General features: G+C 37.4%; 1 protein-coding gene across 9 annotated transcripts in view; it reads right to left on the bottom strand.

Moving 5' to 3' along the window:
- The window catches only part of PIEZO2 (piezo type mechanosensitive ion channel component 2), a 287618-nt gene that overhangs the window by 148124 nt on the left and 116790 nt on the right, over positions 1–22704 (bottom strand). For all 9 annotated transcript variants that reach the window (XM_048939128.1, XM_048939130.1, XM_048939133.1 and 6 more), the window contains exon 4: positions 4087–4129. In XM_048939128.1, coding sequence (XP_048795085.1) covers positions 4087–4129 — 43 coding nt within the window. The remainder of the gene's footprint in view (positions 1–4086; positions 4130–22704) is intronic.

Consider the following 22704-nt stretch of genomic DNA (forward strand, 5'->3'; position numbering starts at 1 on the left):
TCTGTGATTTCCTTCTTCAGATACAGTAATAGGATTAAAAACCTGAATAATAAGGCCAGGAAACAATATACAGTACCGTATTAGTAGGAACAGCTTTCACCGTTGATCACACTCAAAACAACTTTAACCAGAATCAGAAATACTATGTTGCATTTTCTAAATAGATATTGGTTCTGAAAAAATACTGCAGATGTCACATTAAAATCATAAAAAGTTAGTCAACTTCTGTATATCTAAGAATCTCATTTAAAATTAACAAAAAATTTTTGCATTTTATGAAAACAATGATTATTTAAGGCCCAATTTGAAGCTATCAGCCAAACAAATCCTGTGCATCAATACAGAAAACTCAGGTTTTAATGCAAATAATTAGATTTTACTAGATGCATGTCCAAAAGTTTTCTGTCCCTGAAGTAGCTATTATGAAAAATATACTAATCAAATGTTGACAAAAGTGTAATAACCACAGATGTTATTCTTCAAATACATATTTTTTAAAACAGTTGGTATTTATAAGTAATAACAGCTATTAAATCATTTTTATGGCTGTCTTGTGGAACCTTAATGTAAAGCATTACACACAAGGGACAGATGTGAACAGGGAATAGCTGGGCTGTAAGCTGCTGAGCAGTCTGTAGGCGTGTTAGAAATTACTACTGAGAGAAGACCAGTAAGAGGGAGACTAAAAGTCTGTAGGACCTGTGGCACAATGAGTTTTAAGAAGTTTGTTTAAAGTTTTACAATGATCAGATCGTTTCTAGCTCAACAATTACATAAGAACAGAAGACACTTCTCTAATCATGATTGATCTACTATGCAAGGATGTAAAGCTCCATCATTTGGTAGCTCAAATTAGAGACATTTAAATAAGGAAAACAAAACAAACAAACAAACAAAAAACTTATTTTGCTTTTAACTTTCAGCAGAAAGTGACAGTTTTCCCAGCATTGGCTGTGGCTCTTTCCAGGCTCTGTGCTTCAAGTCCCAGAGCAGCTGTGAGCTGAGAGCACGGGCCATGCTATGGAAGGCCAGCTCTACAGTTTACCTCAGCCTGTCTGCTTCTAAATGTTAACAGACTTTATGCATCAAGTTCTCTTTTGTACTGTCAGAGTAACTAGGAAACAAGCACAGTTGCTGCTAATTGCTCAGAACTAACCACAAAGGAGTTTGAAGGAGCCATTTCCACTGGGTCCAGCCTATAACTGAAAAAGCCAGTGAGTTGAACAATGCCTCTCAAAACACAATTTTAGTCACGTTTGGAAGAAATTAGAATTGAGCTTTCTGGACATTTTAATGAATATTTGGGTGTCATTTAAACGTGCACAAATAATGGATGTGCCAAAAACAAATGAACAAAAAAACCCCAAATCATTCTATTTATCCCCAAATCTGCTTGCTTTGGTTTTCCGGTATCCAAGCAAGTTGTTAAACACACAGTGTGAGGTGACATTCTGTATGACATGCCAGTATGACACACGTTCAGCAATTTAAAGCATGTTACTTGTAGGACAGTATAGTACAAAGTAACTATGTCTCATAATTTTCTGAATTTTTCCAAAATGTTCTGCAGGAATTGTCATCAAGACGGTGTTGCACAAAGGTCATGACTACAATGACTACTTCAGTATGTTACAATCAGCTTATTTGTAATGCCTCAAAAAACAATCAATAGCAAAATGACCTTCATTTAAATCTATCAAGCCCAGGTACACTCAGTTTAATTGCAAAGCTCTTAACTCCAGTCATTTCCTGGATATAAGGCTACTTTACTCGAGCTACAGCATTTTTAATTTCTCTTGCACTGAAAAGCAGCATACTCAGCTCACAAGTAATGCTTGCATAAAAGCCTATCTGTCAGGTCTCCTGATGTCTCTGTGTTTTTCAGGATATGAAGACCACAGCACTGTAAGCACTCCACTATTACAGAATAGACATTGCATAACCACAAAGCAGTGATGACATAACTTTTATATTATATAGGATGAGCTTTCTGCAATGTAAACTGAGTGTCCACATCTCTTTCTGCCCATCAATCCACCTGAAAGCAGCATCTTTAGAAGAACAGATTTTGTATGATTTTTCCATCCTTTAAGCAAGACACACTCTTCCCAAAAGAGGGTTTCTTTTTGTGTATCTAAAACTCTTACTTCCTCCAGGAATAACAATATCTTTGCTCAAACAACACATTTAAATGCTACGGATATTTCACAGCTGACTCAGGTGTGCCTAAGTCAACAGCTTGCAGAGGATATGTTTTTAAATAGCAAAATGTGTTGCTGTTTCTTTTCTTAGTATTGTTATACAGAGTATTAGAACAGCTGCACAGGATCAGATCTAAGGGAAATCTAGCCTACTATCTCGACTCCCTCTGGCTATTAAAGGATGCCTAGTGAAGAGAATAAAACTAAGGAAAACATGTCGTGATACTTTCTCAAATAATCACTCACATTTGAAAGATCTGCAGATCTGGGATTTCTGCTTAAGTGTGCTGCATCCAAGTGTTATATATTGTAAGGTAAAACCCATCATTTACTTTGGAAACTATTCCTTTAAGCATGAGAAATACTGATATTAAGTAATCACGTATAATATGATATTAAGCAAGCATTGCTATAAAGAACTATAAAGCTGAGATGAAAACACTTCTGCTTCTATGATTGTATCTACCAAAGTCATTCTAATCTTCACTGTGTTAATGTGCTGGTTCTGTTAAACTTATTCCAAGCCATCAGACTCTCAGAGTGCAGAACTGTCAGCTTAAAGCTGTTTTCGCACTGGAATGGAAATAATTGAATCTGCACTGTAACCTTTTCTAAATATTTGCCTCCTTTAAGGTAAGCTTCTCCCTGTAATGCAGTCTATTAAGATTTCTCCATGTTTCATGTGGTACCTACATTATGCATGCACAGGTATTATGGGTTCTCCTTGTGAAACACCTCTCAGGTTGGAAATTTCTTTCCAATATTCCAGAAATAAAATTCCTTCTAAACCCTGCTTAAATCAATTTTGGTCATTTTACATTAGGAGTTTCAAATATAAGCCCCAAAATATCCATTTATTCTGTCTTTTCTCAAAGCTTCTTCATTTTTCCATCCTGGCTAACAGCAGTAGCAACTGCTAATTCTTAATCTTAAAAAAAAAAAAGAACAAGGCAATGAAAGTATCAACATTTTACCAAAATGAAAAAAAAACAATTTGCCTTCTTTTTGTGAAAAAGTGAGCAAGAAAGTACTTATTTTCTGTTTTATACGGTCAATATATCTATTTACTGATTCCCAAAGATTAAACTGTCTGTGGGTTTTGCTGAGATGCTCCAGGAAGTGTGAACAGTATGCATTCGTTCAACAAGGAGAAGTGAAATCCCTTCTTGTCCAGTCAACGGTGATCCAAACATACTGGTGTACTGCAAACTACTCCATTAAGGAAAAACAGCAAAACATTATCAGAGTGGGAGCAGACTTTTCTGCTTACCTTTTGTAGAAGAATAAATAAGAGATGGAGCGTTTCAGCCTCAACACCAGATTACTCTTTTACTGGGTTTGGCCTACTTTAAGTTCCAAGAGAGACATATGTTTCTGGTATGATGGCCTTGTGGTTAAGTTTGGCTGCAAGAAGTTCTTGCACTTGAGGAATGCTGAATTCTGAATTTTCCTCTGATGCTAAATAGCTCTCTGCCAACTTTGGTCCTCTTTCAACTTCATTTACTTTTGTCAAGTAATATGTCAGAGTTAAGAACTTTCACGGAAAAAATAATATGAGTGAGAGCAATATTTTCATTCATAAGTAAGACTTCTGCCCAAACAGTGTGTCACCTTTTTTAATACTAACACGCTATGTAGTCGCCAGCAGAAAAACACAGTGAGCCAAGTTAATATGGTGAATAAGCTGCTTCAGATTGTAGACTGGGGAAACAGAAGAGGACATAAAACAAGAAGCTGAACATATATGTGCATGAGACTGCATAACTTCCTCCCTAACTTTGAGGTCACAGATACATTTGATCAGCTAAAATAATTTTGTAAACTAACCCATGCACTTTTTCTCCCTTTTCTTTTGCACTGTTAATGAAACAAATGTAAGGCTTACCTTTCAAAACCAATCTGCCGTAATGTTTTCTCCCACGTGGAACCTATACAAAGGGGAGAAAAAACAAACACCCTCAGTAAAGAGCCTTTACTGGACAAATTCTCTTACTCTCCTATTTCCATCTTGCAGCTGAAATAAGTATAACAAGGTGATTTTTTTTCACCCCAACAGAAGTACTTGTAAATAACATCTGTTTTCCCCAAGGTGAAGAAGTGTTAAGAGAGGCTACCACCAGATGACATAACTATGGAGGGGGGTGTCAGCCTGTATAACTCCCTCACACTGCAAAGCAGCCGGTGACTGCTACAGTTCACTGCAGTTCCAGGGGTGGTCTCCTCAGAGCAGCGGGCTCTGCGCACGACTCCTGAAAGCCCTGAACTGGCATCTCACATCACGCACTCTTCACATTTCAGCTTTTCATTTTACTGCAGCGTTCGCCTGACTCTTGCTGAAAGCTTTACTGCTCCTTCTGAAATCCAGTCCTTTTATTTTTCAGCAAAATCATGAAGATGTATTTTTTCTGCCTTATTGTTTAACCCTTCACAGCCACAAAAATGGCTGCAGTGGACTTACTCCTCAAAATGATCAAGAACACGGCCCTGCAAACTATTCAACTGGGTGGATCCATTAAGAGAATTTCTTCATTAGTTCTCATGCACTGAACAAAACTTTTACCCAGATTTTCTAAAAAATGCCCCCCTGCCTTAGCCATAACCAGCAGAGATCAGTTTTCAACTCCTTCAAGATTTTGGCTTTTTGTCAGTGTCCTTATATACATAAGCTACAAAGAGCATAAATATCTCAAGATGTACAGGTCTGCCAGGCAGCTACATAGGAGGACATGAAACTGGGTCATAGTTTGCTTGCTGCTTTTTCTCACTCCTGTGGGAAATGTAACAGGACTGCATGCAATGAAAGCAACCACAGTTCTGTTTGAATGCTTCATCATACTTACTTAAACTGAAACCAGAGAATTGACAAGTAAAGGGAAACATAAATTGGGAACAAGCACATTCTCTGGGACTGACATCTAGTAGGACCAGAGAAAGTCGAAGACAAGCAGCAATGTTGCCCAAGTGAACCGAGAAAGAGAGGAAAGACACAAAGGAAGCAACTTTAAATCTAGAGAATTTCACCATGAAATGCGCACTGTGCAGTGAGTGCCCATACCAAGACTATAACAGAACCACAGACTAGTACTGAAAAAATAAGACATTAATTCTGTCAGTAAGAAAAAAAAATACTCTGTAGATGTTTCTCTTACCACCACTGTATTTGCAATCGGTTAAAGGCATCAGCTCAGAAATCAATGCTTGCAGTGTGATATTCATCAAATCTGCAGCATGTTAAATATTTGCATAGAACCTAATAGATACTCTTCATCTTTGAATTCAGGACTCTTACTGCAGATCTAGAATCTAAAGACTCAATGTTTAAGAAAACTTAGGCTGTATGGTTTTCGGTGCTGTTGGTGATTCTTTTTTTAATGCTAGCATCAGAATTATTCCTATTCAATTAAACTTTTCAGCCTAGCCCAAGAACACTGTGGTAAATCTCTAAAGAAATAATAAATTTTTCTGTACAATTTTATGTAGCATTTGTCCTTGTAAATCATAATCTGTGCAAGTAAAAACTGAAGTTAATACAACTTAAAAATTAAGAAAGACCCTAAAAAAAAAAAAAAAAAACAACAGACATTTCTAATGAAAATTTCAGGGCAGTGGATCTTTTCTGTTCAGAACCATTATAACTATAGCCAGTGATTAATGTAAAAACACTTTTAATTGGCCCCATTCAGTCCAAAGCAGACAGGGATTTCATGCAGGCCCGTATCCAGCAGAGTATACAAAGATAAAAGGCTTCAAAACTGAGGTGAAGAAAGCTCTACCTTCACATAACGGAAAAAAATATGTCAAGTTCTGTTCTGGAATAACTGAACAGTGTATATAGTTTGATCGGTACCAGGAGTTTCTACTGTGACAGCTGTATTTGATTGAGATGAGGCAAGACTTCTGCCTGCACAGCCACCCCAGCCACTTTTCACCCACACTCTTCACAGATTTTTTGCAAAGAAGTCCTCTAAACACACCTTTAAAATCAGGAAAGCAAACTTCATGCATTCATTCAAAATATGAAAGCAAAATAATCGTATAGTACAATAAACCATCAATATTTCACTGAGATACATAAAGACTCACTCCCTTAACATCTCCTTTTACGGATTATTCTCCAAACCTGTCATCTCTTGCATACTCTGGAGTATATCTAGTGTCATGGAGCAGTGGTGCATCATCACTGCTAAGAAGCTGACTGTGCCACTTGCTCCAACCATGAGTGCAAGGCAGAGGCAATTCTGCTCGCAGTCTGTGTGCTCCTGCTGGCTGTTCTATCAACAGTTCAACAGTTTTTGTTTGGAAATTTGAAGACTGTTGAAAAAAAGATATTTCAGCAGTAATTCTTAAAACACAGATTAGTACTGGCATTTTCAGTCAGTGTTTCTATTCTTTCCACTGTTTTGTATACTGGTTATATGATTTTTTCACTCCATGGCTGGCTGCACTTCAGTTGCATGATATATAGAGAGTCCCACAGAAGAGAGAGAGAAAAAAAAAAAAAAAGAAAAAGAGAAAGAGAAAAGGGAATTGGGTCTCCACTGGTTTGAAATCATCTTTTGGCTGCAGCTGGTTAGCAGAACGCTCTTTGAATTGCATGGGGCTCCTCCAAGGCAAAGCCTGCCAAGAACACAACTAACATTTCATATTAAAAAAATATACATCTTTTTTATGAAGTCCTATTTTAAAATGTTTATGATCTAAACATTCTGTTTTAAGATTTGCCAGTTTCATTCTCAATAGTATCAACTTCTATACTACACTAACAGCCAAAAGTAAATACCCTGAGGTAACAGCACTAAGAAGAATAACGCTATTAAAAGTCTAGAAAACTTATTATTTGATTTAAACCTTTCCCAGTGCTTCCAAAACATTAAACAAGATTTAAGTCACGTAACTCTCATTAAAGTCAAAACAGGAGTTTTTCACGAATTAAAGACTTGATCCTGCTCCCAAAGAAATCAATCGGATTTTGGCTATTCAGTTCAGCCTTTCTCTGCTGGGAATGTGGAAAACATTCACCTGTCAACTTTCTGCATCAGACCACTGCTACACTTTGGTTGCTAAGCTAATTTGGCTTCTCTTTGCTTTCTGTTTTTTACCATCATGACAAAAATACCAAAACTGTTTATAAGAATATCTTAATTTGGTATCCATGTAATTAAGCTTTTGTTCCAAATATTTGCTCCGGAGTGCCTGACCATTCCCATCTGTTCCAAAGATTCTGTTTCACATTAACAACACTAGCTTTAAAATTGTTCAAAAAGATGAAGTATAATGTACTTCAGGAATTACTGCTCACATTTAATAGGAACAATGGCAAAATGCACATCATGTTCAGATACGAACTCTATGAAATTCTAGAATGAGCATATAAGAATATGAGATTTAATAAGATAAAATGAAAGGTACCTTTGTGAAATTGAAAGTTGATTTCTTTTACATGTAGACTTTCATTTACATGGCAGTTTGCATGTTTAATTTGGTTACAACTACCTTATGAATCAAATGAGAGGACTCATAATCTACTCCTAGGATACTTGCCTTTGCAAATCATGAAGTTGCCTGGCTTATGAAGCACAATAGTAGGCTTACCAAAAGCATAATGTAATATAGTGGATAACTGATTTTCAGATATTGATGGAGGTGGCATAACTATTCTCTCAGAGCCAACTCACGCTGTATGCGCCTGCACAGCAGAGGTCTGTAGCTGCTCCTGGATAAAGCTGGCATGCCTCATATTTCATCCTCTTGCAGGTATGCGATGAAAGTCCCTACAGGTCTGACTGTGTGCAGTGATTAGTTGCAGCCCCACTACCTTCTAACTTCCCCAGAGTAGTGGAGTACAAACAAAAACGATGGTAATTTTTGCATTATTTTCTCACTTTGATCTGACATAAGAACTATAAACCTAATTGAACCAAACACAACATTTGACATTTTTCAATAAGCATTAAGTGAGCCTGTCAGAACCTGAGAAATCAGAGTAGTACAAAGACCGACAACGACTGGAATAGATGGACAAAGTATCTGTAAATTACATTAACTCAAAGGTAAAACAAAGAATAGCATAGGTTTCTAGAAGCCTGTCTATCAAGTGAGTATCAGAGCCACACAGACTGTCTGAAGAATCTACCAAGGCACCAGACATAGCACAGTCAACTTAGTTCATGAGGTATGTGCAGATGGGACCTACATAACCCTGCTCTGAAAAGCAGAGAAACAGGTAGGTGTTCTTGGAACAGCAACTGCATTGGTCTCTTTTCTCATATTGTAAAGGAAGAGAGTTTCAGAGAATTCATTTTGTACAGTTTAGAAAATTCCTATCAATTTTAGAATTTTGACCTAAAGCCTGGGAAAGTTACTGGGACACTGACACAAGTCAGAAGCAAATAAAAACACTTTAAGTATCCGAAAGATACAAAACAGTGATACAGAATACTCCAGAAACAGAAAGGAACAACCTTTCTGATGAAGGTTTCACTCTTAAAGCTTTCTCAAACAACTTAGCAGAGAACAGCATATGAATGTCACAAAGGACAGGCCAGTTAGACTAGTCAAGAACCCAGTATCTGAATCCACATCTAAAATGTCTCAACAAACTGGAAGAGCAAATTGGTTTGTCCTGCCAGAGCTTTCTTTTGCTAGAGGTACTTGTAGTACTTAGACCATTTGAGGTTTCTCAGTTTCTTTTCTGTGGACTGGGCAGTGTGGGTCTGCTGTATCTTCTCCTTCATCACCTTATTACTTACAGACCTGTAGTGCTAACTAGCTGAAAAACATAACTGCAGCTGATAAAAACTGACATATTTGGAACATATGCTTTCACCGACTTCATGTACTGTTAACCATCTTTGTAGTTGCTTGCTCCAATTGGCAAACTTCTATCTTCTCTCAGAAATATCGTAGAATAAATCTTCACAAATATCCAGGTTTTGTTTTTTTAAAATTAATATAGAATCTCTGCTATTATGAAACAGACCAGAGGTTTTGAATACAGAAATGTGTGTGGGAAGAAAGTTTCTTAGTTTCTCCACAGTACCATAGAGACAGTGAACACTTACCTGTACATTAGCTATCCAATTGCTAGATGTTACATGCACTGTACCTCTTACAAAAGTGATAGTTTCTCTCTTGAAGTGGTATCAGACAATGCTACCTTAACACTTAGCAACTCTCTTTCTGTTTTAAGAAACAATTCTCTCATGCACTTCCTCTTCCTTTGATTGGAACTACCTAGGCTGCATCCTGCACTCCTCATTCTGGTATTCATCATGGTATATAATATGGGATAATAACACCACATTCTTTTAAGGTGATGTCTTTTAATATGGCATGTTATTACTCTGCTGCGTCTATGCTAGTGTTTTAATTGAGATCAGAAAAGCATTTTTTGAGCAAATCTCCTGGCCATCTCCACTTAGCATGCTCTGGTTTGCATGACAGGATTCCTTTTACATGAAATTAAACCACTCCCCAAGGATACAACTGCTGTTTTTCAACATTTAACAGGAATTCAGCCAGCATGACCAGACCAGAGCTAATCCACCATAAACCCCACTCAACACACACATGGCATGGCAGGCAGGGCTGCTGCACTAAGTGCTCCATTACTACCATACAGAGCTCACTAATGTAGATGGGGCTCAAACCACCACTCCCCATCCCAGTATGCCCCCAGAAGGGCCTTCCAGTCACAGACACCTAGGTGAAGGAAGGGGCAGGTCAAGGTATGGCTTTACATTTCTTTCTGGGTTGTAGCCCATCCACTGTGGGGAGAAAAATCTATTCTCCTAGCCTGACCCAACATGGGGCACTCTCTTGGAAGCCAATGTGGCCACACTTCCCATGGAACCCAGGAGGTCAGTTCTCAAAGGCAAAAAGTACAGAGTATTTCATTTTGAGAACTAGTCTGCGAGAACGAATAAGATATAAATCTTGTTATGGTGTGCTGGAGAGACTAAAATCACCAGTAATGTAAAAGTGAAGGGGCAACAGTCTAGGACACTGGCAACATGATGGAAATGTTTACTGAATACATACCAAGCAAGAGGTCACGTTAAGAGCAAAGACCAGACATTGCAAGCCTTTACTCACAGTAGTTTTCAACAGGTTCGTGACTGAATAAAGAGTACAAATTTGATCCCTATGTGATAATGTTATGGGAAAGATTTACTGTGTGTTTTCTCCTGTGAGGCAAATATCAAATTATTATCATGAGATACAAAAATGACTTTCCTATTGAAAAATAATTCTTGACTTGCTTGATGTTAACGGAAAAAATAATAATAATCAAAACCACTAGATGTCCCCTAAGGAAATTTTAATGAATGGGAACTATTACTAATAAAAACTGAGCAGATTAGGAACACAAAGCAATGTGCAGCATGCACAGTAAAACTGATAGCATGCTTGTGCACATGCATTCTTGTCTATTGCTTTAAAAAGAATATTAAAAAGACAACAGCTACGGTCAAGCAATTTACAGCTGTGTCTGGCATTCTTGTCTTCCAGGCTGCAGCTTCCCCGGAGCCCAGAAGGATCAGCAAAACTACCAGTGATCCTAAATGGGGATGCCAATGGGGATTCTAACAGCATTTGTTCCATAAGCCCAACCCCTATTCTTTCTTTTGATCCTTATTAGCACCAGAACTAGGGATAACAGGAAAAACTGTCATTAAAATTGATCCGTGCACTGGAAGTAGGTAACCTGGCATGAAACAATCCCTGGGATATATGGGATCCAGCATCTTGCTGGTCAGACTATGCCAAATGGAGGCAGGGACAAATCCAGCTCACTTTGGGTGAGGGTAAGACCAGTGCCTCTGCCTGATCCATGATCTATAGAAATAACTGGAAATGATATGCATTAAGTTTGTGTATTTTGAGAGTTTGGCTGAAATGGAATCAAATAGTAACAAAAATCCTACTTATCAGTAACATAAACTATAATTATTTCTACCCCATTAACAAACTACTGATCAGACAAAACAGGGATAGTGTTCTGCAGATGCTCATTTGAAGAAAATGAGAGCAGAGAAAACAAGTTTCCAATATTCATTAAATACATGAGGCAAAGCTTGCTTTAAATATGAAGCTTATCTATTTCGTATAGAAAGCACACGCTATATTTTTTAAGCAAAAATGACTTGGTAATTAATTGGCAAAGGAAAAAATAACAAGCAAAAAAAGAAAAGCTGTGAGAACATGTTTGTTCTTCTTCATCAGATCTGTTTAAAAGATTTCCAGTTAATAACTTCCACTGAAGTTAGACAAATGTCTTGACATTAAAAAAAAACTATTTCACAAGGATTACAGTTGCTTTAATACTCTTCTGTTTGCTTAGGTATGTGAAAGTCACTTATATGCAACTATCTCTTGCAATACACATATTCAAAACCACACTTAGTTTAACTTCATTTAATTTCAGATTTGTTTCCTGAACAAGACAGCAAACAGCAAAACCCACAGCAATACAAAATCTTTGGGGAAATTGCCTCAGATAAAATTTGAGATAGATAGTAAATAGAATGTTTTTTTGCTTTTTGTTTAAACTAATCTTTATTATTTATCCATTTGTTTCCTCTAATGTTCAATGCTCTAATATAACCTGAATTCATTCTGTCAGCTTTAACTTTTTTTTAAGTAGACCTGATCCCCTTCCTCGTAAGAGTGTGAACCACTGAAAAAAAAAAAAAGAAAAGAAAGTCATAGAATCATTAAGGTTGAAAAGACCATCAAGATCACCTACTCCAACTGCCATGATGATTTTGCACATTGTGCAAAGCAGAACTCCACAGGCCACCAGCACAAACTCACCTTGCAGGAGTAAGGCAGAAAAGAATCAGGTGGCACACATATAACCAATCTCTTATTTTTATAGCAGAAAAAAGCTTCAGGACTCCGAGGACAAGTCTCAAAGGAAGGTGAGATTTTTTGCAGTTGCCGTGGGAGATGTCAACCTCAGCTCAGAGAGGCACAGAGTTTAAGATCATCAAAGTTATGCTCCAGATCTTTGGAAAAGAGGCCAAATAATAACTAAATGGGCCTTTTTTCAAATATGGAAGACCGGCTTTGATTTTCAAAGTCAAAGCAAAAGAACTGAAAAAAACCTTGTAGTAAGTTTTATTTTTCATAAACCTGTAGAAAATGAGATTTGTCTCCATTTTTGTTGGCAGAGAAATTCTCTCCTCTCTCACCCCAACCAACAGTGCTCTGTCTGCTAAATAGCATCTTAGAGGCAAGGTTTTCACTTCACAGCATAATTGACGGGCATGCTTCCAATTTATAGAGCTACCCTCTGCTTAGTTTTATTGTAACATAATATACTGTTATGAATTAAAATGTCGACCTAGTTTCCTGCAGTGATGAATGTGTGTAGTGTGCCAGCCCAAGGAATTTACTTTTCATTGTCTCATTTTCTCTTTTCGTCTCATCGGAAGAAGGAGCAGTTGGCTCTTTCCAAATTCTGTAGCATAATCATAGGGGAAGGGAAAGAAAATACAAAAAGTATGTCTTTAATAGCACATCCATACACAAGAAATTATGGACAAGAGAAATAAGCATCAGAAACCAGGAAATTGTGCACCAAAATAGGAGTAACATTAAAACAACAGAGAATCGGCATACTAGCGGTAGTGTCTTTGACTCCACTAACATTTTGTCATGCATGCCTTTTTTCTGAAACTGCTTTTTTGGAGTACATTTCTTTCTAAAGATAGTAAGGAACAATTTCATGCATGTTTGCTTGCAGAAGAACCCATGCACTATGTGATGAAGGCGTCAGCACACTGATTGGACTGAGGAACTCGCCATCTTCAAATTATTAATTTATTAAAAAAAAAAAAATCATTCAGAAAAGGTTTCAGTGGCTAAAATGACAGTAGGTGCAAAAAGCTGAACTGATATGTGAAGAATGACATCCAGAATAAAGCTCAGAAAACTGGCTTGAAATGTGTATATCCTCAGCCCAGCACCTTCTATAGGAGAAGAAAACAGGACTTTAAAACTCTCTTTCTCTTTGCTTGTCACTAAATGAAGACCTCAGTGGCTGCACAAAGCAGCAAGACATTTGCGACATGAAATCTTAACCACTCCCTGAGACCTCTTCATAAGAGAAAGCTGGATCTGGAAGGAAGAGTTTCACTATCATGAAGCAGAGAGATTCATGTTGATTTGCCTCAGAGAAACCAACACCTGGGCTGTATTCCGGCACCTTCCTCCTCTGCACACCTGGAACAATTGGATTTCTCTTACCCAATCCCTGGTGAGCATCACTCACCTCTTCCCTGCTCATGTTCCGTGAAATAATCAAGATCAAGCAACAGAGATGCCTAGAAAGATTTCAGTGAGAAGCAATGCTATGTGATTGCATTCAGTTTGGTCTACAATAGACTGCAGGATTACATCCAGTGTATTAGCAGATCACTTCCCAACACTTAATTAGTTTTCATTAGGATGCCACAAATATCTTGAGCTCTACCAACAAATTAAAGAAGTCACTGGGTTGCCTAATTGTGTTCATTTTTGAAAGCAGTCTGTGCTTTCTGTCCTGATGCTTCAACTTTACAAATAGTTTCATCTATCTACAGTTACATGCTTAACAAGGAGTATTAGAGAGAAATTACTCCTGCTTTGTTTGGCTATATCTTATCCTTTCCATATAAAATCAACAAAAGAATTGAGATGTACACCATTCTTATGAACTAATAGATGACAAGAGTAGTCTCACACTTAAGTAAGTGTGATTACTTAGCCCTCACTGGGACACATTTTAATTAAGGGCTTTATAAAGGCATTACGAGAGTTATATCGTTTTAGTAAATACTGAAGAGGATGATGAGTGGTAATAATTTCCCACTCAGTGGGGATTTTTATGTTACAGAAACCATGGGCAATCGAGATGTGTGACTCTCAAGTGCCTTTTTAAATGGTATATTTTATTTATTTATACACTACATGGTCACCTTTGGAAGCGACCTTATATCAGGTCTAATAGAGAAGGGACAAACAGCACACTGTACTGTTTGCTCCCCCAAAAATACTTATGGCCAACAAAAGCAGTGTTTCAAAACTAGTGCCAACTGGCTTATTTTCCTGGCCTAAGCAGATGTGAAGAACTAGAAGGTTCCACAGTAGAATATTCAGGTGATCAAGCACAGGTGCAATCAATCCTGTTAAAGTGGTTTATAAAATATCTTCAGGGGTATAATAGATATGGATTGCTGTGCTCCAAAAATGCTATAGTTTAAGATCTATGGCTTACATGAAGGTTATTGGCCCAATTCCTGAAATCATTTCTTTCATCCCAAACATTTCTTGTTATCAATTTAAAACAACAACAACAACAAAAAAAAAAAAAAAAAAAAAAAAAAAAAAAAAAAAAACCAACCAACCAACAAAACAACCTATTTATACCAAACATACAAACCAGAGCATCTTGGCAACATTTTCAGCAAGGCATAAAATCTGTCAGAACTTCTCATCTTTGCCATCTGGAACACATTAAGTATATTTTATGTAGTTGCACATGGGAACTATTCACAGCAGTTGGGGACATTGTACCCACACTACAGGCTGAAAGAGAAGTAAAGGGTGGGAGGACAGAAGAATATTCAGTAGGAAAACAGACTGAAATGCATAAAAGGGAACAGTTTCTAATAAAAAAGGAGTCACATGTAAAAAAGCTGGTTTATGTTGGAAATATATGTAAATGCCTCATCCTGCAGTCTATCACTAAACTCACATTTAATCATATTTTATCTGGAGTGTCTTTTTAAATAAGACACTGTACAAGTAAAAATATTCAACTCTCAGTCCAAAACCTGTACAGCACTCCTAACTACTCTGGACGGGCGATTTAGGTTCAGAAATAAAAAAAATTCTTAGCATCTCACTTAGCTGTGTTTCTATTTCATTTCAACACTTTGGTACTTTTTTTTTTTTTACTTTTTTTTTTTTTTTTTCTTTAAGTCAGTCACTGTAAAGTAATAAAAACACACTGGGGCTTTCAGTATTACTTCATCCAGCCTTAAAAATATTTTCTACTGTAGATTTCCTGAAGTTACTACATGTTTGACATCATCACTACACCTGCATGTGACAGAAGGGCAAAATGAGACCTAATTGATCCTGCTTATGGGAGAAAAGAGTTCTAAAGAAAAAGACAGAGGGCTTCACAGGTTAATAAATCAAGCACAGACAGATACAAGAAGGAATTGGTCAAAAAAATGCTAGAAACTCCTGGATATTAACTTTGAGTATTTGTTACTAATCTTCCTAGCTTTGTTTGTACTTGTTAAACAAGACACATCTCTGTGTGTCTTTTTTAAAGGTTTACTAGAGATATGCTGATCTGAAAGTGTACCACATTCCTATGCAGTACAGAACTGATGAGATTTACAGTACTTCAGCAAAGGTTTTGGCTGGATACAGTCAGCCCGGGATATATCTGAGCATCAGAATTTATACAAACAGTCTATGCACTGTCCATTGCTGCAGTGTAAATCAGACATGGAAACTACTCCCACAGACATGGTTAACACCAGTATCCTCAGTGAGGAAAAAGAAAACTGCATCACCAGGCTAAGTACTTAGAAAATTGAAACCAGAGGAACCACATACGATAGATCTGGAATGTATGATCCTTGCAGAGGATTCGGAAATCTGTCCCCTGACATAGACCAACCTTCCAAAATCTACAGAGATTTAAAAAAATTAGGAAAGTGTCAATTTTACAATAAATTTCATTCATTCTTATGAATGGAATTAATCAATATTGGTGTATGGCTCAACAAATATTCAGTATAATACAGGTTTTTTCCCCTATAATCTAGACTAAAAAAGCTGTGACCAAAAGCATTACCTCTTGATGGATATTTGAAGGCCTGTGTGAAAAATTCCTGTCTGTCAGAACATTTCTTAAAATGCCATTTTTGCTGTCTGCTGTGTATAACAGAAAAGGCACCAAAAGGCAAAAAATGTTACTGCTTGGCTTTGGACATCTGAATGGCACTCATCCTCTTTCTCCAACACCAGTGCTGCTCAGCCCAACCCCAATATTTCAGTTGCATAGTGGAAAGGAAAACGCGGAGTCTTCACATTACTGTCTCGAAGCACTTTTCATGTCAAAAACCCAGAAGAGCTAAAAGCCTCGAGGCAATAAGGCTAAACTTTCTGAGAAAAAACACTGGGAAGCCCTGAGAACAATCCACAAATATCAAGCAGCTCCCACAGGAAACACATCACTCCGTTAATGTTTGATGTATAGGGAGATATGTAGGACGCATATATGGAGCTGGAACGAGATGATCTTTGAGGCCTCCTCCAACCCAAGCCATTCTATGGTTCTATGACGTCTATTTTTCTATATTCCTGTTCTCCTACTCATTCCAAGGCCAAGAATGCTGATTTGATCACAGTCCCTGCACTACACCAATATGTACTATAACTGTTGAAGAGGAGCTGTATTCAAACTGCTCAAGAATTGCTTCTGTCTCAAGAGTTAAAGACTGGCCATTCCAGCTAAAGAAAAAGAAGTAATAAAAAATAACCACTTCAAAACTACTTATGTACAAAAAATAAAATAAAGTAGAAGCCCTGCAGGTTATTCATTATTAATCCCACTTACTTTCTCATATGGTATTAGTTATGTGTTACTTGAAATTTTAGAGCAATTTCTAGTTTTAAGTAAATATCTGCTCAAATTAAAATTAAGGATTAATTTGGGGAGAAACTTTAGACTTCAAGTAAATTTTTTCCTATTAGTGCCTCATAACAAAGTAATTGTTGAATTAGTAATACATTTGTCAATCCTGGTAAGTAATTATAGGTAATACATATAAAACAAATTACTGCTTCTTTTTAGAATGTAAGTAGTGAAAGTTCGGCATGAGGTTCTAATTATCTACCGAACATGAGTCATGCCAAAACCAGTGGGACAAATCGTATCTTAACTCCTAATGCTAATGTGACCCCGCTGAATATGGCTTCCCTACATTATGGCAGCGATCCTGAAAGCGCAGCACACTGCGGGATTTGTACAGGTGCAGCAGCTGGCTCGCGTTCCCAAAAAGTCGAAGGGTGAGGGTGTGAACTGCAAATGAGAACCACTACACCAAGCCAGCTGAAGGGATTCAGCTCCAGGGGCCAGACCTCTACTGGGAATAACTAATAGTTTCTTCACAGCATCAGGGTGAGCACGCTATGTCAAAAATAACATCCAGCGTTACAAACTTATCTGAAGAGAGGGAAAAACCACAGAAGAACAACCAACAATGACAGGTTTTCAGACATGAAATACAAAAGATGCTAGACAGGCCCAACACACTGTAAGCAATGAGAAGGAGAAGGACAGACAAAGATTTTTAGAAAGCCCGTTAAATAATTCGGGGATTTTTCTGAAGTGCAGCTGCTCTTCAGCAGCGTTCAAGCAGTGACGTGGGTGGTATTGGGCAGACATGCTGAATGAGCTCTGAACTTTGAAAGGTGATCAAAACTTTCTATTACGCTGTATGCCGAAAAGTAAAAAGGAAAGCTTATTAGAAGGCAATCTGACTCAAATACTGAATTTTACAGGAAATGGAGTAGAAATTAACGCATAAAAGGAAAATCAAGGGGCATTTTCTTGTATTTCCAGCACACACATCAAAGATAAACCATGAAACAATTTTTTGTGTTTTGATTTATGCACAGGCGTGCATCTTCAGGGTTCTAAATGACTTAAGATATCTTGCATTTAATGCATTTCTGTGCTAGGAACCCAATTCTCTAAACACTTCCACAAATTCAAGGAAGATATCTTTTCTTATGGATTTGCCAGCATCAGCAATGTTTAAGAGCCAGGCAACAGTGGGAACAAGCTGGGCTGAGGGCTGTAAAAATAAGGAAATGCAAAGACAGCACTTGCCTTGAAAAATCTGCAGTCCAATACACAAAGACTGAGGGAACTGTTAAGATGCAATGCATCAGGAAAAGCAAAGACAGAAAGAGGGTCTGGTTTATATTCAGCTGGGGTGCAGCAATGAATCATATGTTCAGTAACAGGGTTCTGCATCTTCTTCTCTTTCCTCAGCTGGACGATTTTCTTCAACCAGCTCTCAGGTTACAGAGAGACTTCCCGCCTCCTTTCCTATTAGACCCAAAGATTTCCTGTATTTCTCAAATATTCGTTCTCCTTTTCTCTTCAGTGCTGGCCTGACAGAAAAATAAGATGTTGGGTGTTGGCTATGCCCAGGTAGATGTCCTCTGCTTGCATGCAAATCCCACAAGAAGAGAGAAAAATAACGAGCAACAATTTATGAATTAGTGTATATTGAATCTCTCCCTGTCTCCATCCAATTGTCTCTGTTAGTGTTGGAAGACACTGAAGAAGAGAAATCGTTTTACAACACTTTATGACTCCCAGGAGCCCTGAACCTTAACACATGGATCCTTGCGTGTGCCCAACATGTAACAGAGCTCCTGGCTGTTGGAAATGTTATCGTGACATCTTCTGGAGTGAGCTGTTGGCATGCATGCCTGAAGAAAGTGGGCTTGTCCAGCAGTAATATTAGAATTATGAGACTCAATTGAATACTAAAACAGCTACTTATATTTTCAAGATATTCTTTTAGTGACAACAGAGAGAGGCCATGCAAATACCAGTTTTTTATGTGACAAAACAGTAAGCAATAGCACTTGCACTTCTGCAAGAAGGGCTAATGTTGGGTAACTTCCCGTCAATCTCAGGAAGCATGTTGAGAAATGTAAGCAAAAGCAGAGGTTATCAGAAAAAAACAAAGCATCCAATTATTCTAACAAATCAGATGTCTGTAGCCAAAGACCTGGGAGGTCTACAGAGGATATGTGCGGAACTGGAAGAGGAAATCAACTGCAGAAGAAATCCAAATATAGCATGTAAAGATATGTTGGACTAACTGAATGTACATGCATCCAGTGAATGACATTTCAGTAGAAGATGATTTATGCGTGGCATATAGATAAAGCAATTAGCCCATTAAGAAAATCACATTAGATGACAAGAAGTAATAATGGCACAATTTAATACAAAAGAAACTGATTTTTACAGATTAAAAAAAAAATAAAACCATAGCCTGGTTTCTGCATATTCAGGCTGCATAGCCATTGGATCCTACTGTACACTGTACATCCTGGTACACTTGTCATTGCACTATCCTAATGTGACTGAACACAAATGAGAAAATATTCTTGAAGTAAAGTTTGTATCTGATTAAAACCAAATAAGCTGAGAAAGGCCAATTAGTCACCTGACTGAGGGATGGGAAACTGACCCTGGAGAAACAACTATTGGGTTTGATGTGCAGGGATCAGCATCTCGTGGGGCCAGGTGTGTGTGGTTGTTTTTTTTTTTTGTTTTTTTTTTTTTTGTTTTGTTTTTTTTTGTGAAGAAATTGTGAAGAAAGAACCCAGAAGGACCTCCACACTGATGCTCTTCAACACAATTTCTTGCTGGATGTGACAGACTGAAGGGGAGATCTCCATGAAGAGCCCTGAGACAGCTCCCACTATTACTAATCATCCTACAGGCACCAATATAAGTACTATGGTAAAACACACTAGAAAGCGGGTTTTTTGATTTGATCACAAATTAACATAAGATGAAAAAGTTGTCTCTGCACATGGACATATGAAAATTGTATTCTCCCAGCAACTGGTAAGTCTTATGCACCAAGCAGTACTGACTCTCCATGGCCTCACCAATCCTGAATTAAATATGTTGTTCTGCAGTCACCTGGAGGTATCTGCACAGTAATGATGATATCCTCTAACAACATTCAGTCTAATTTATTATGTCTTAGGGGTAGTGACATAAGAGCAAGGATCACAGCTGGTCCTGGTCCTTGTTGATGTTGTTCAAGAGGATCTCAGACCTTTTTTTTCATATATACTGAACTTCATCTTAGTTGTCACTCAAAGCTTCTAGTTTTACTGTTTTTAAAGTGTTAAAACTGTTTTTAAAGTGTTTCTATGTTTCATCCTTGTCTGTGCCTTTCTGCAGAGGACCCAGTAATTGAGAACTTCCACACAGTGTCAGGAACAATCAGAAAAAAAAGTTGGTAACAAGCTAACCAAACTGTCACAGACTCTAAGGACGATAACTACAAATCAACGACTTGACTGAATACTGATTTTTAAACAGGGAAGCAATATCTACTTCCTAAGAGGGCAACAGAAGAGAGAGATCAGTCACAGCATTCTCCCAAAATAGCACAGGCCATGTGTGAAGGCACATAAATGCTTCTAATGTAAGATACTTGTAGTGTGAAACACATTCAACAAATATTCAAACAGGAGCATCAAGTGAGATATTGTCACAGCCATTAAAATGAATAAGCAGGTGAAATAGGTGAACACGTGCAAAAAACATGAAATGTACATGACTATATGAAAACATATCTTTGAGCTGTCCATGTCAAAGCCCGATTATTTGACTCTACTCTGCATAAAGAAGCACAATATTTCCCGTAAGAGAGATCATCATTCACAGCCTGCCCAAACACTGGGAAATATCCAAGGAGATTATGACCTAACTATCCACATCCTGGACTAAGAATTTCAAAAAAAAATAATAATAACAATATTAAAAAAATCTACTCACATTGTTATTTATACTGAAATATTACCCAACTTCTCCACCACTTCTGAGTTCCAAAATACACTAATCATCTTCATAGGAATATATTATTTATTTCATTTTAACAACTTTCATATACAACCTCCAACTGAGAAAGGGGTGATGAACAAAAACATTTTAGTATGAAGTATCTAAGGAATAGAGTGCTCCTGATGGGTTTGATTTACATCTGAAAGGATGTAGCATCAGCATTTAGAAATTGCCAAAGTCTATACTACCCTCTCCAAACTCGAATTTTGCAGCTCATAAATCTTTTGGGATAATATAACAGCTTGCTTCGCAGTGTATTCTGCACCCCATATGCTAGGGGGTTGGGTTTTATTAGTATTAATAGTGAATTGTAAAATTATATAAAACTTTGTGAGTACTGACCCAAATATGGAGGATATTACCTCAGCATTAAACACATCCAGAAAAAGATACAACTCCAGGGTAAAAGTAGCTATTTGTACCACAAACAGTGAAAGCAGCATAAACCGAAAAACCATCTGTAAACATTGGATGACTCTGGCAGTGGCCCTAACTCACAGAAGAGAACATGACAGCAACTCTCTAGCTCAGGGTTTCATAGATTGACCTGAGCTGGCTTAACAGAGATGAATGCAGTCACTGTGTGACCTGTTGAAGGCACTGAATGAAAGGAAGCGAGCAAATGAGGAATATTTCCCCATTTGCCATAATCTGGATTTTTTTTTTTTTTTTTTTTTTTTCCCCCTATCTACAAAATCAATACCCTTTTGGCAAACCTGAAGAGATCTGGCAGAAAGGCACGCAAAACTGGTACTTACTGTTTCAATAACTGCGTTAGTATACAACAGAATATAACTTTTGTGCAAAAGAACAAAAATAACAATTTCATATTGGTGAAGATATTTTTTTCTTCCAAAATAACAGAACTGATATTTCAACCAACTTTTGAGAAGTCTTTGAAATCAGGAGCTGCCACAAATCTATCTCAAAAGTAAGATTTTATGCTTTTCTCTGGAAAAACAACATACCAAAACACAGATGTTAATTTTTACCTTTTGATTCAATGCAACATATATTTTCAACTCCTGCAGCTGCTGTTTTATAGCTTTTCAATTCTTTGCTATAGCTTAAAGAGAGAGGAAAAAAAAAAAAAAAAAAAAAAAAGGCAAAAAAGTGACAGGAACAACTGAGAGCTATGAAAAGGAGGAAATGAGATATCATTTTCTTGGTGTTATCCAGAATGACATAGGATAGACGTGGAAGCCCATCTTTGACTTTTTCCAGATGTCTGTGGAATCATTTCAGTATTGCAGCTTTTCTTTATGTGGAAGGGTATTTGTGTGAAGTTTTTTGTTCAGGTTGCCAGGACATGAAAAGTTACAAAAATAATTTTAAAATTCATGTATCATAAGCATTGCACAATCTAATTTGTAGAAAGGCTGTTAAGAGAACAGGATGGTAATGAGCAGGTGGTATTTCGCTCTCAAGGCAATGCAATTTAATGAGCTGAAATTTATTTTGGTTAAAAGGCCTCATAAAAATACAATACTATGAGATTACAGTAGCAGAAGATATGGTCGGTCCTGCTTGTCTGGTCTACTCTAGGCAAAATCATGGCTCATATTATAAGTCAACAGGGCAAACCTGGCCACACTTATCTCCAAGCATTTCCATTTATAAATCACTTAAAATTTTTAGTGACACTTCGAGGTGGGTTTGACAGTGAAGGGTTTATGTGAACCAGTGCCGTGATTGAAAAAGTTATTCCTGTACATCATTTTCCTTCCTCAGATTTTGTTGGGGCAAGAGATGCATGAAGAGCAGCTGAGGACTGTTCTACCTTAAGTCCACTATGGACCAAACCAGAGATTGGTGGACAAC

The sequence above is a fragment of the Lagopus muta genome, chromosome 3 (genome assembly GCF_023343835.1).
Source record: "Lagopus muta isolate bLagMut1 chromosome 3, bLagMut1 primary, whole genome shotgun sequence".
Classification (NCBI taxonomy): Eukaryota; Metazoa; Chordata; class Aves; order Galliformes; family Phasianidae; genus Lagopus; species Lagopus muta.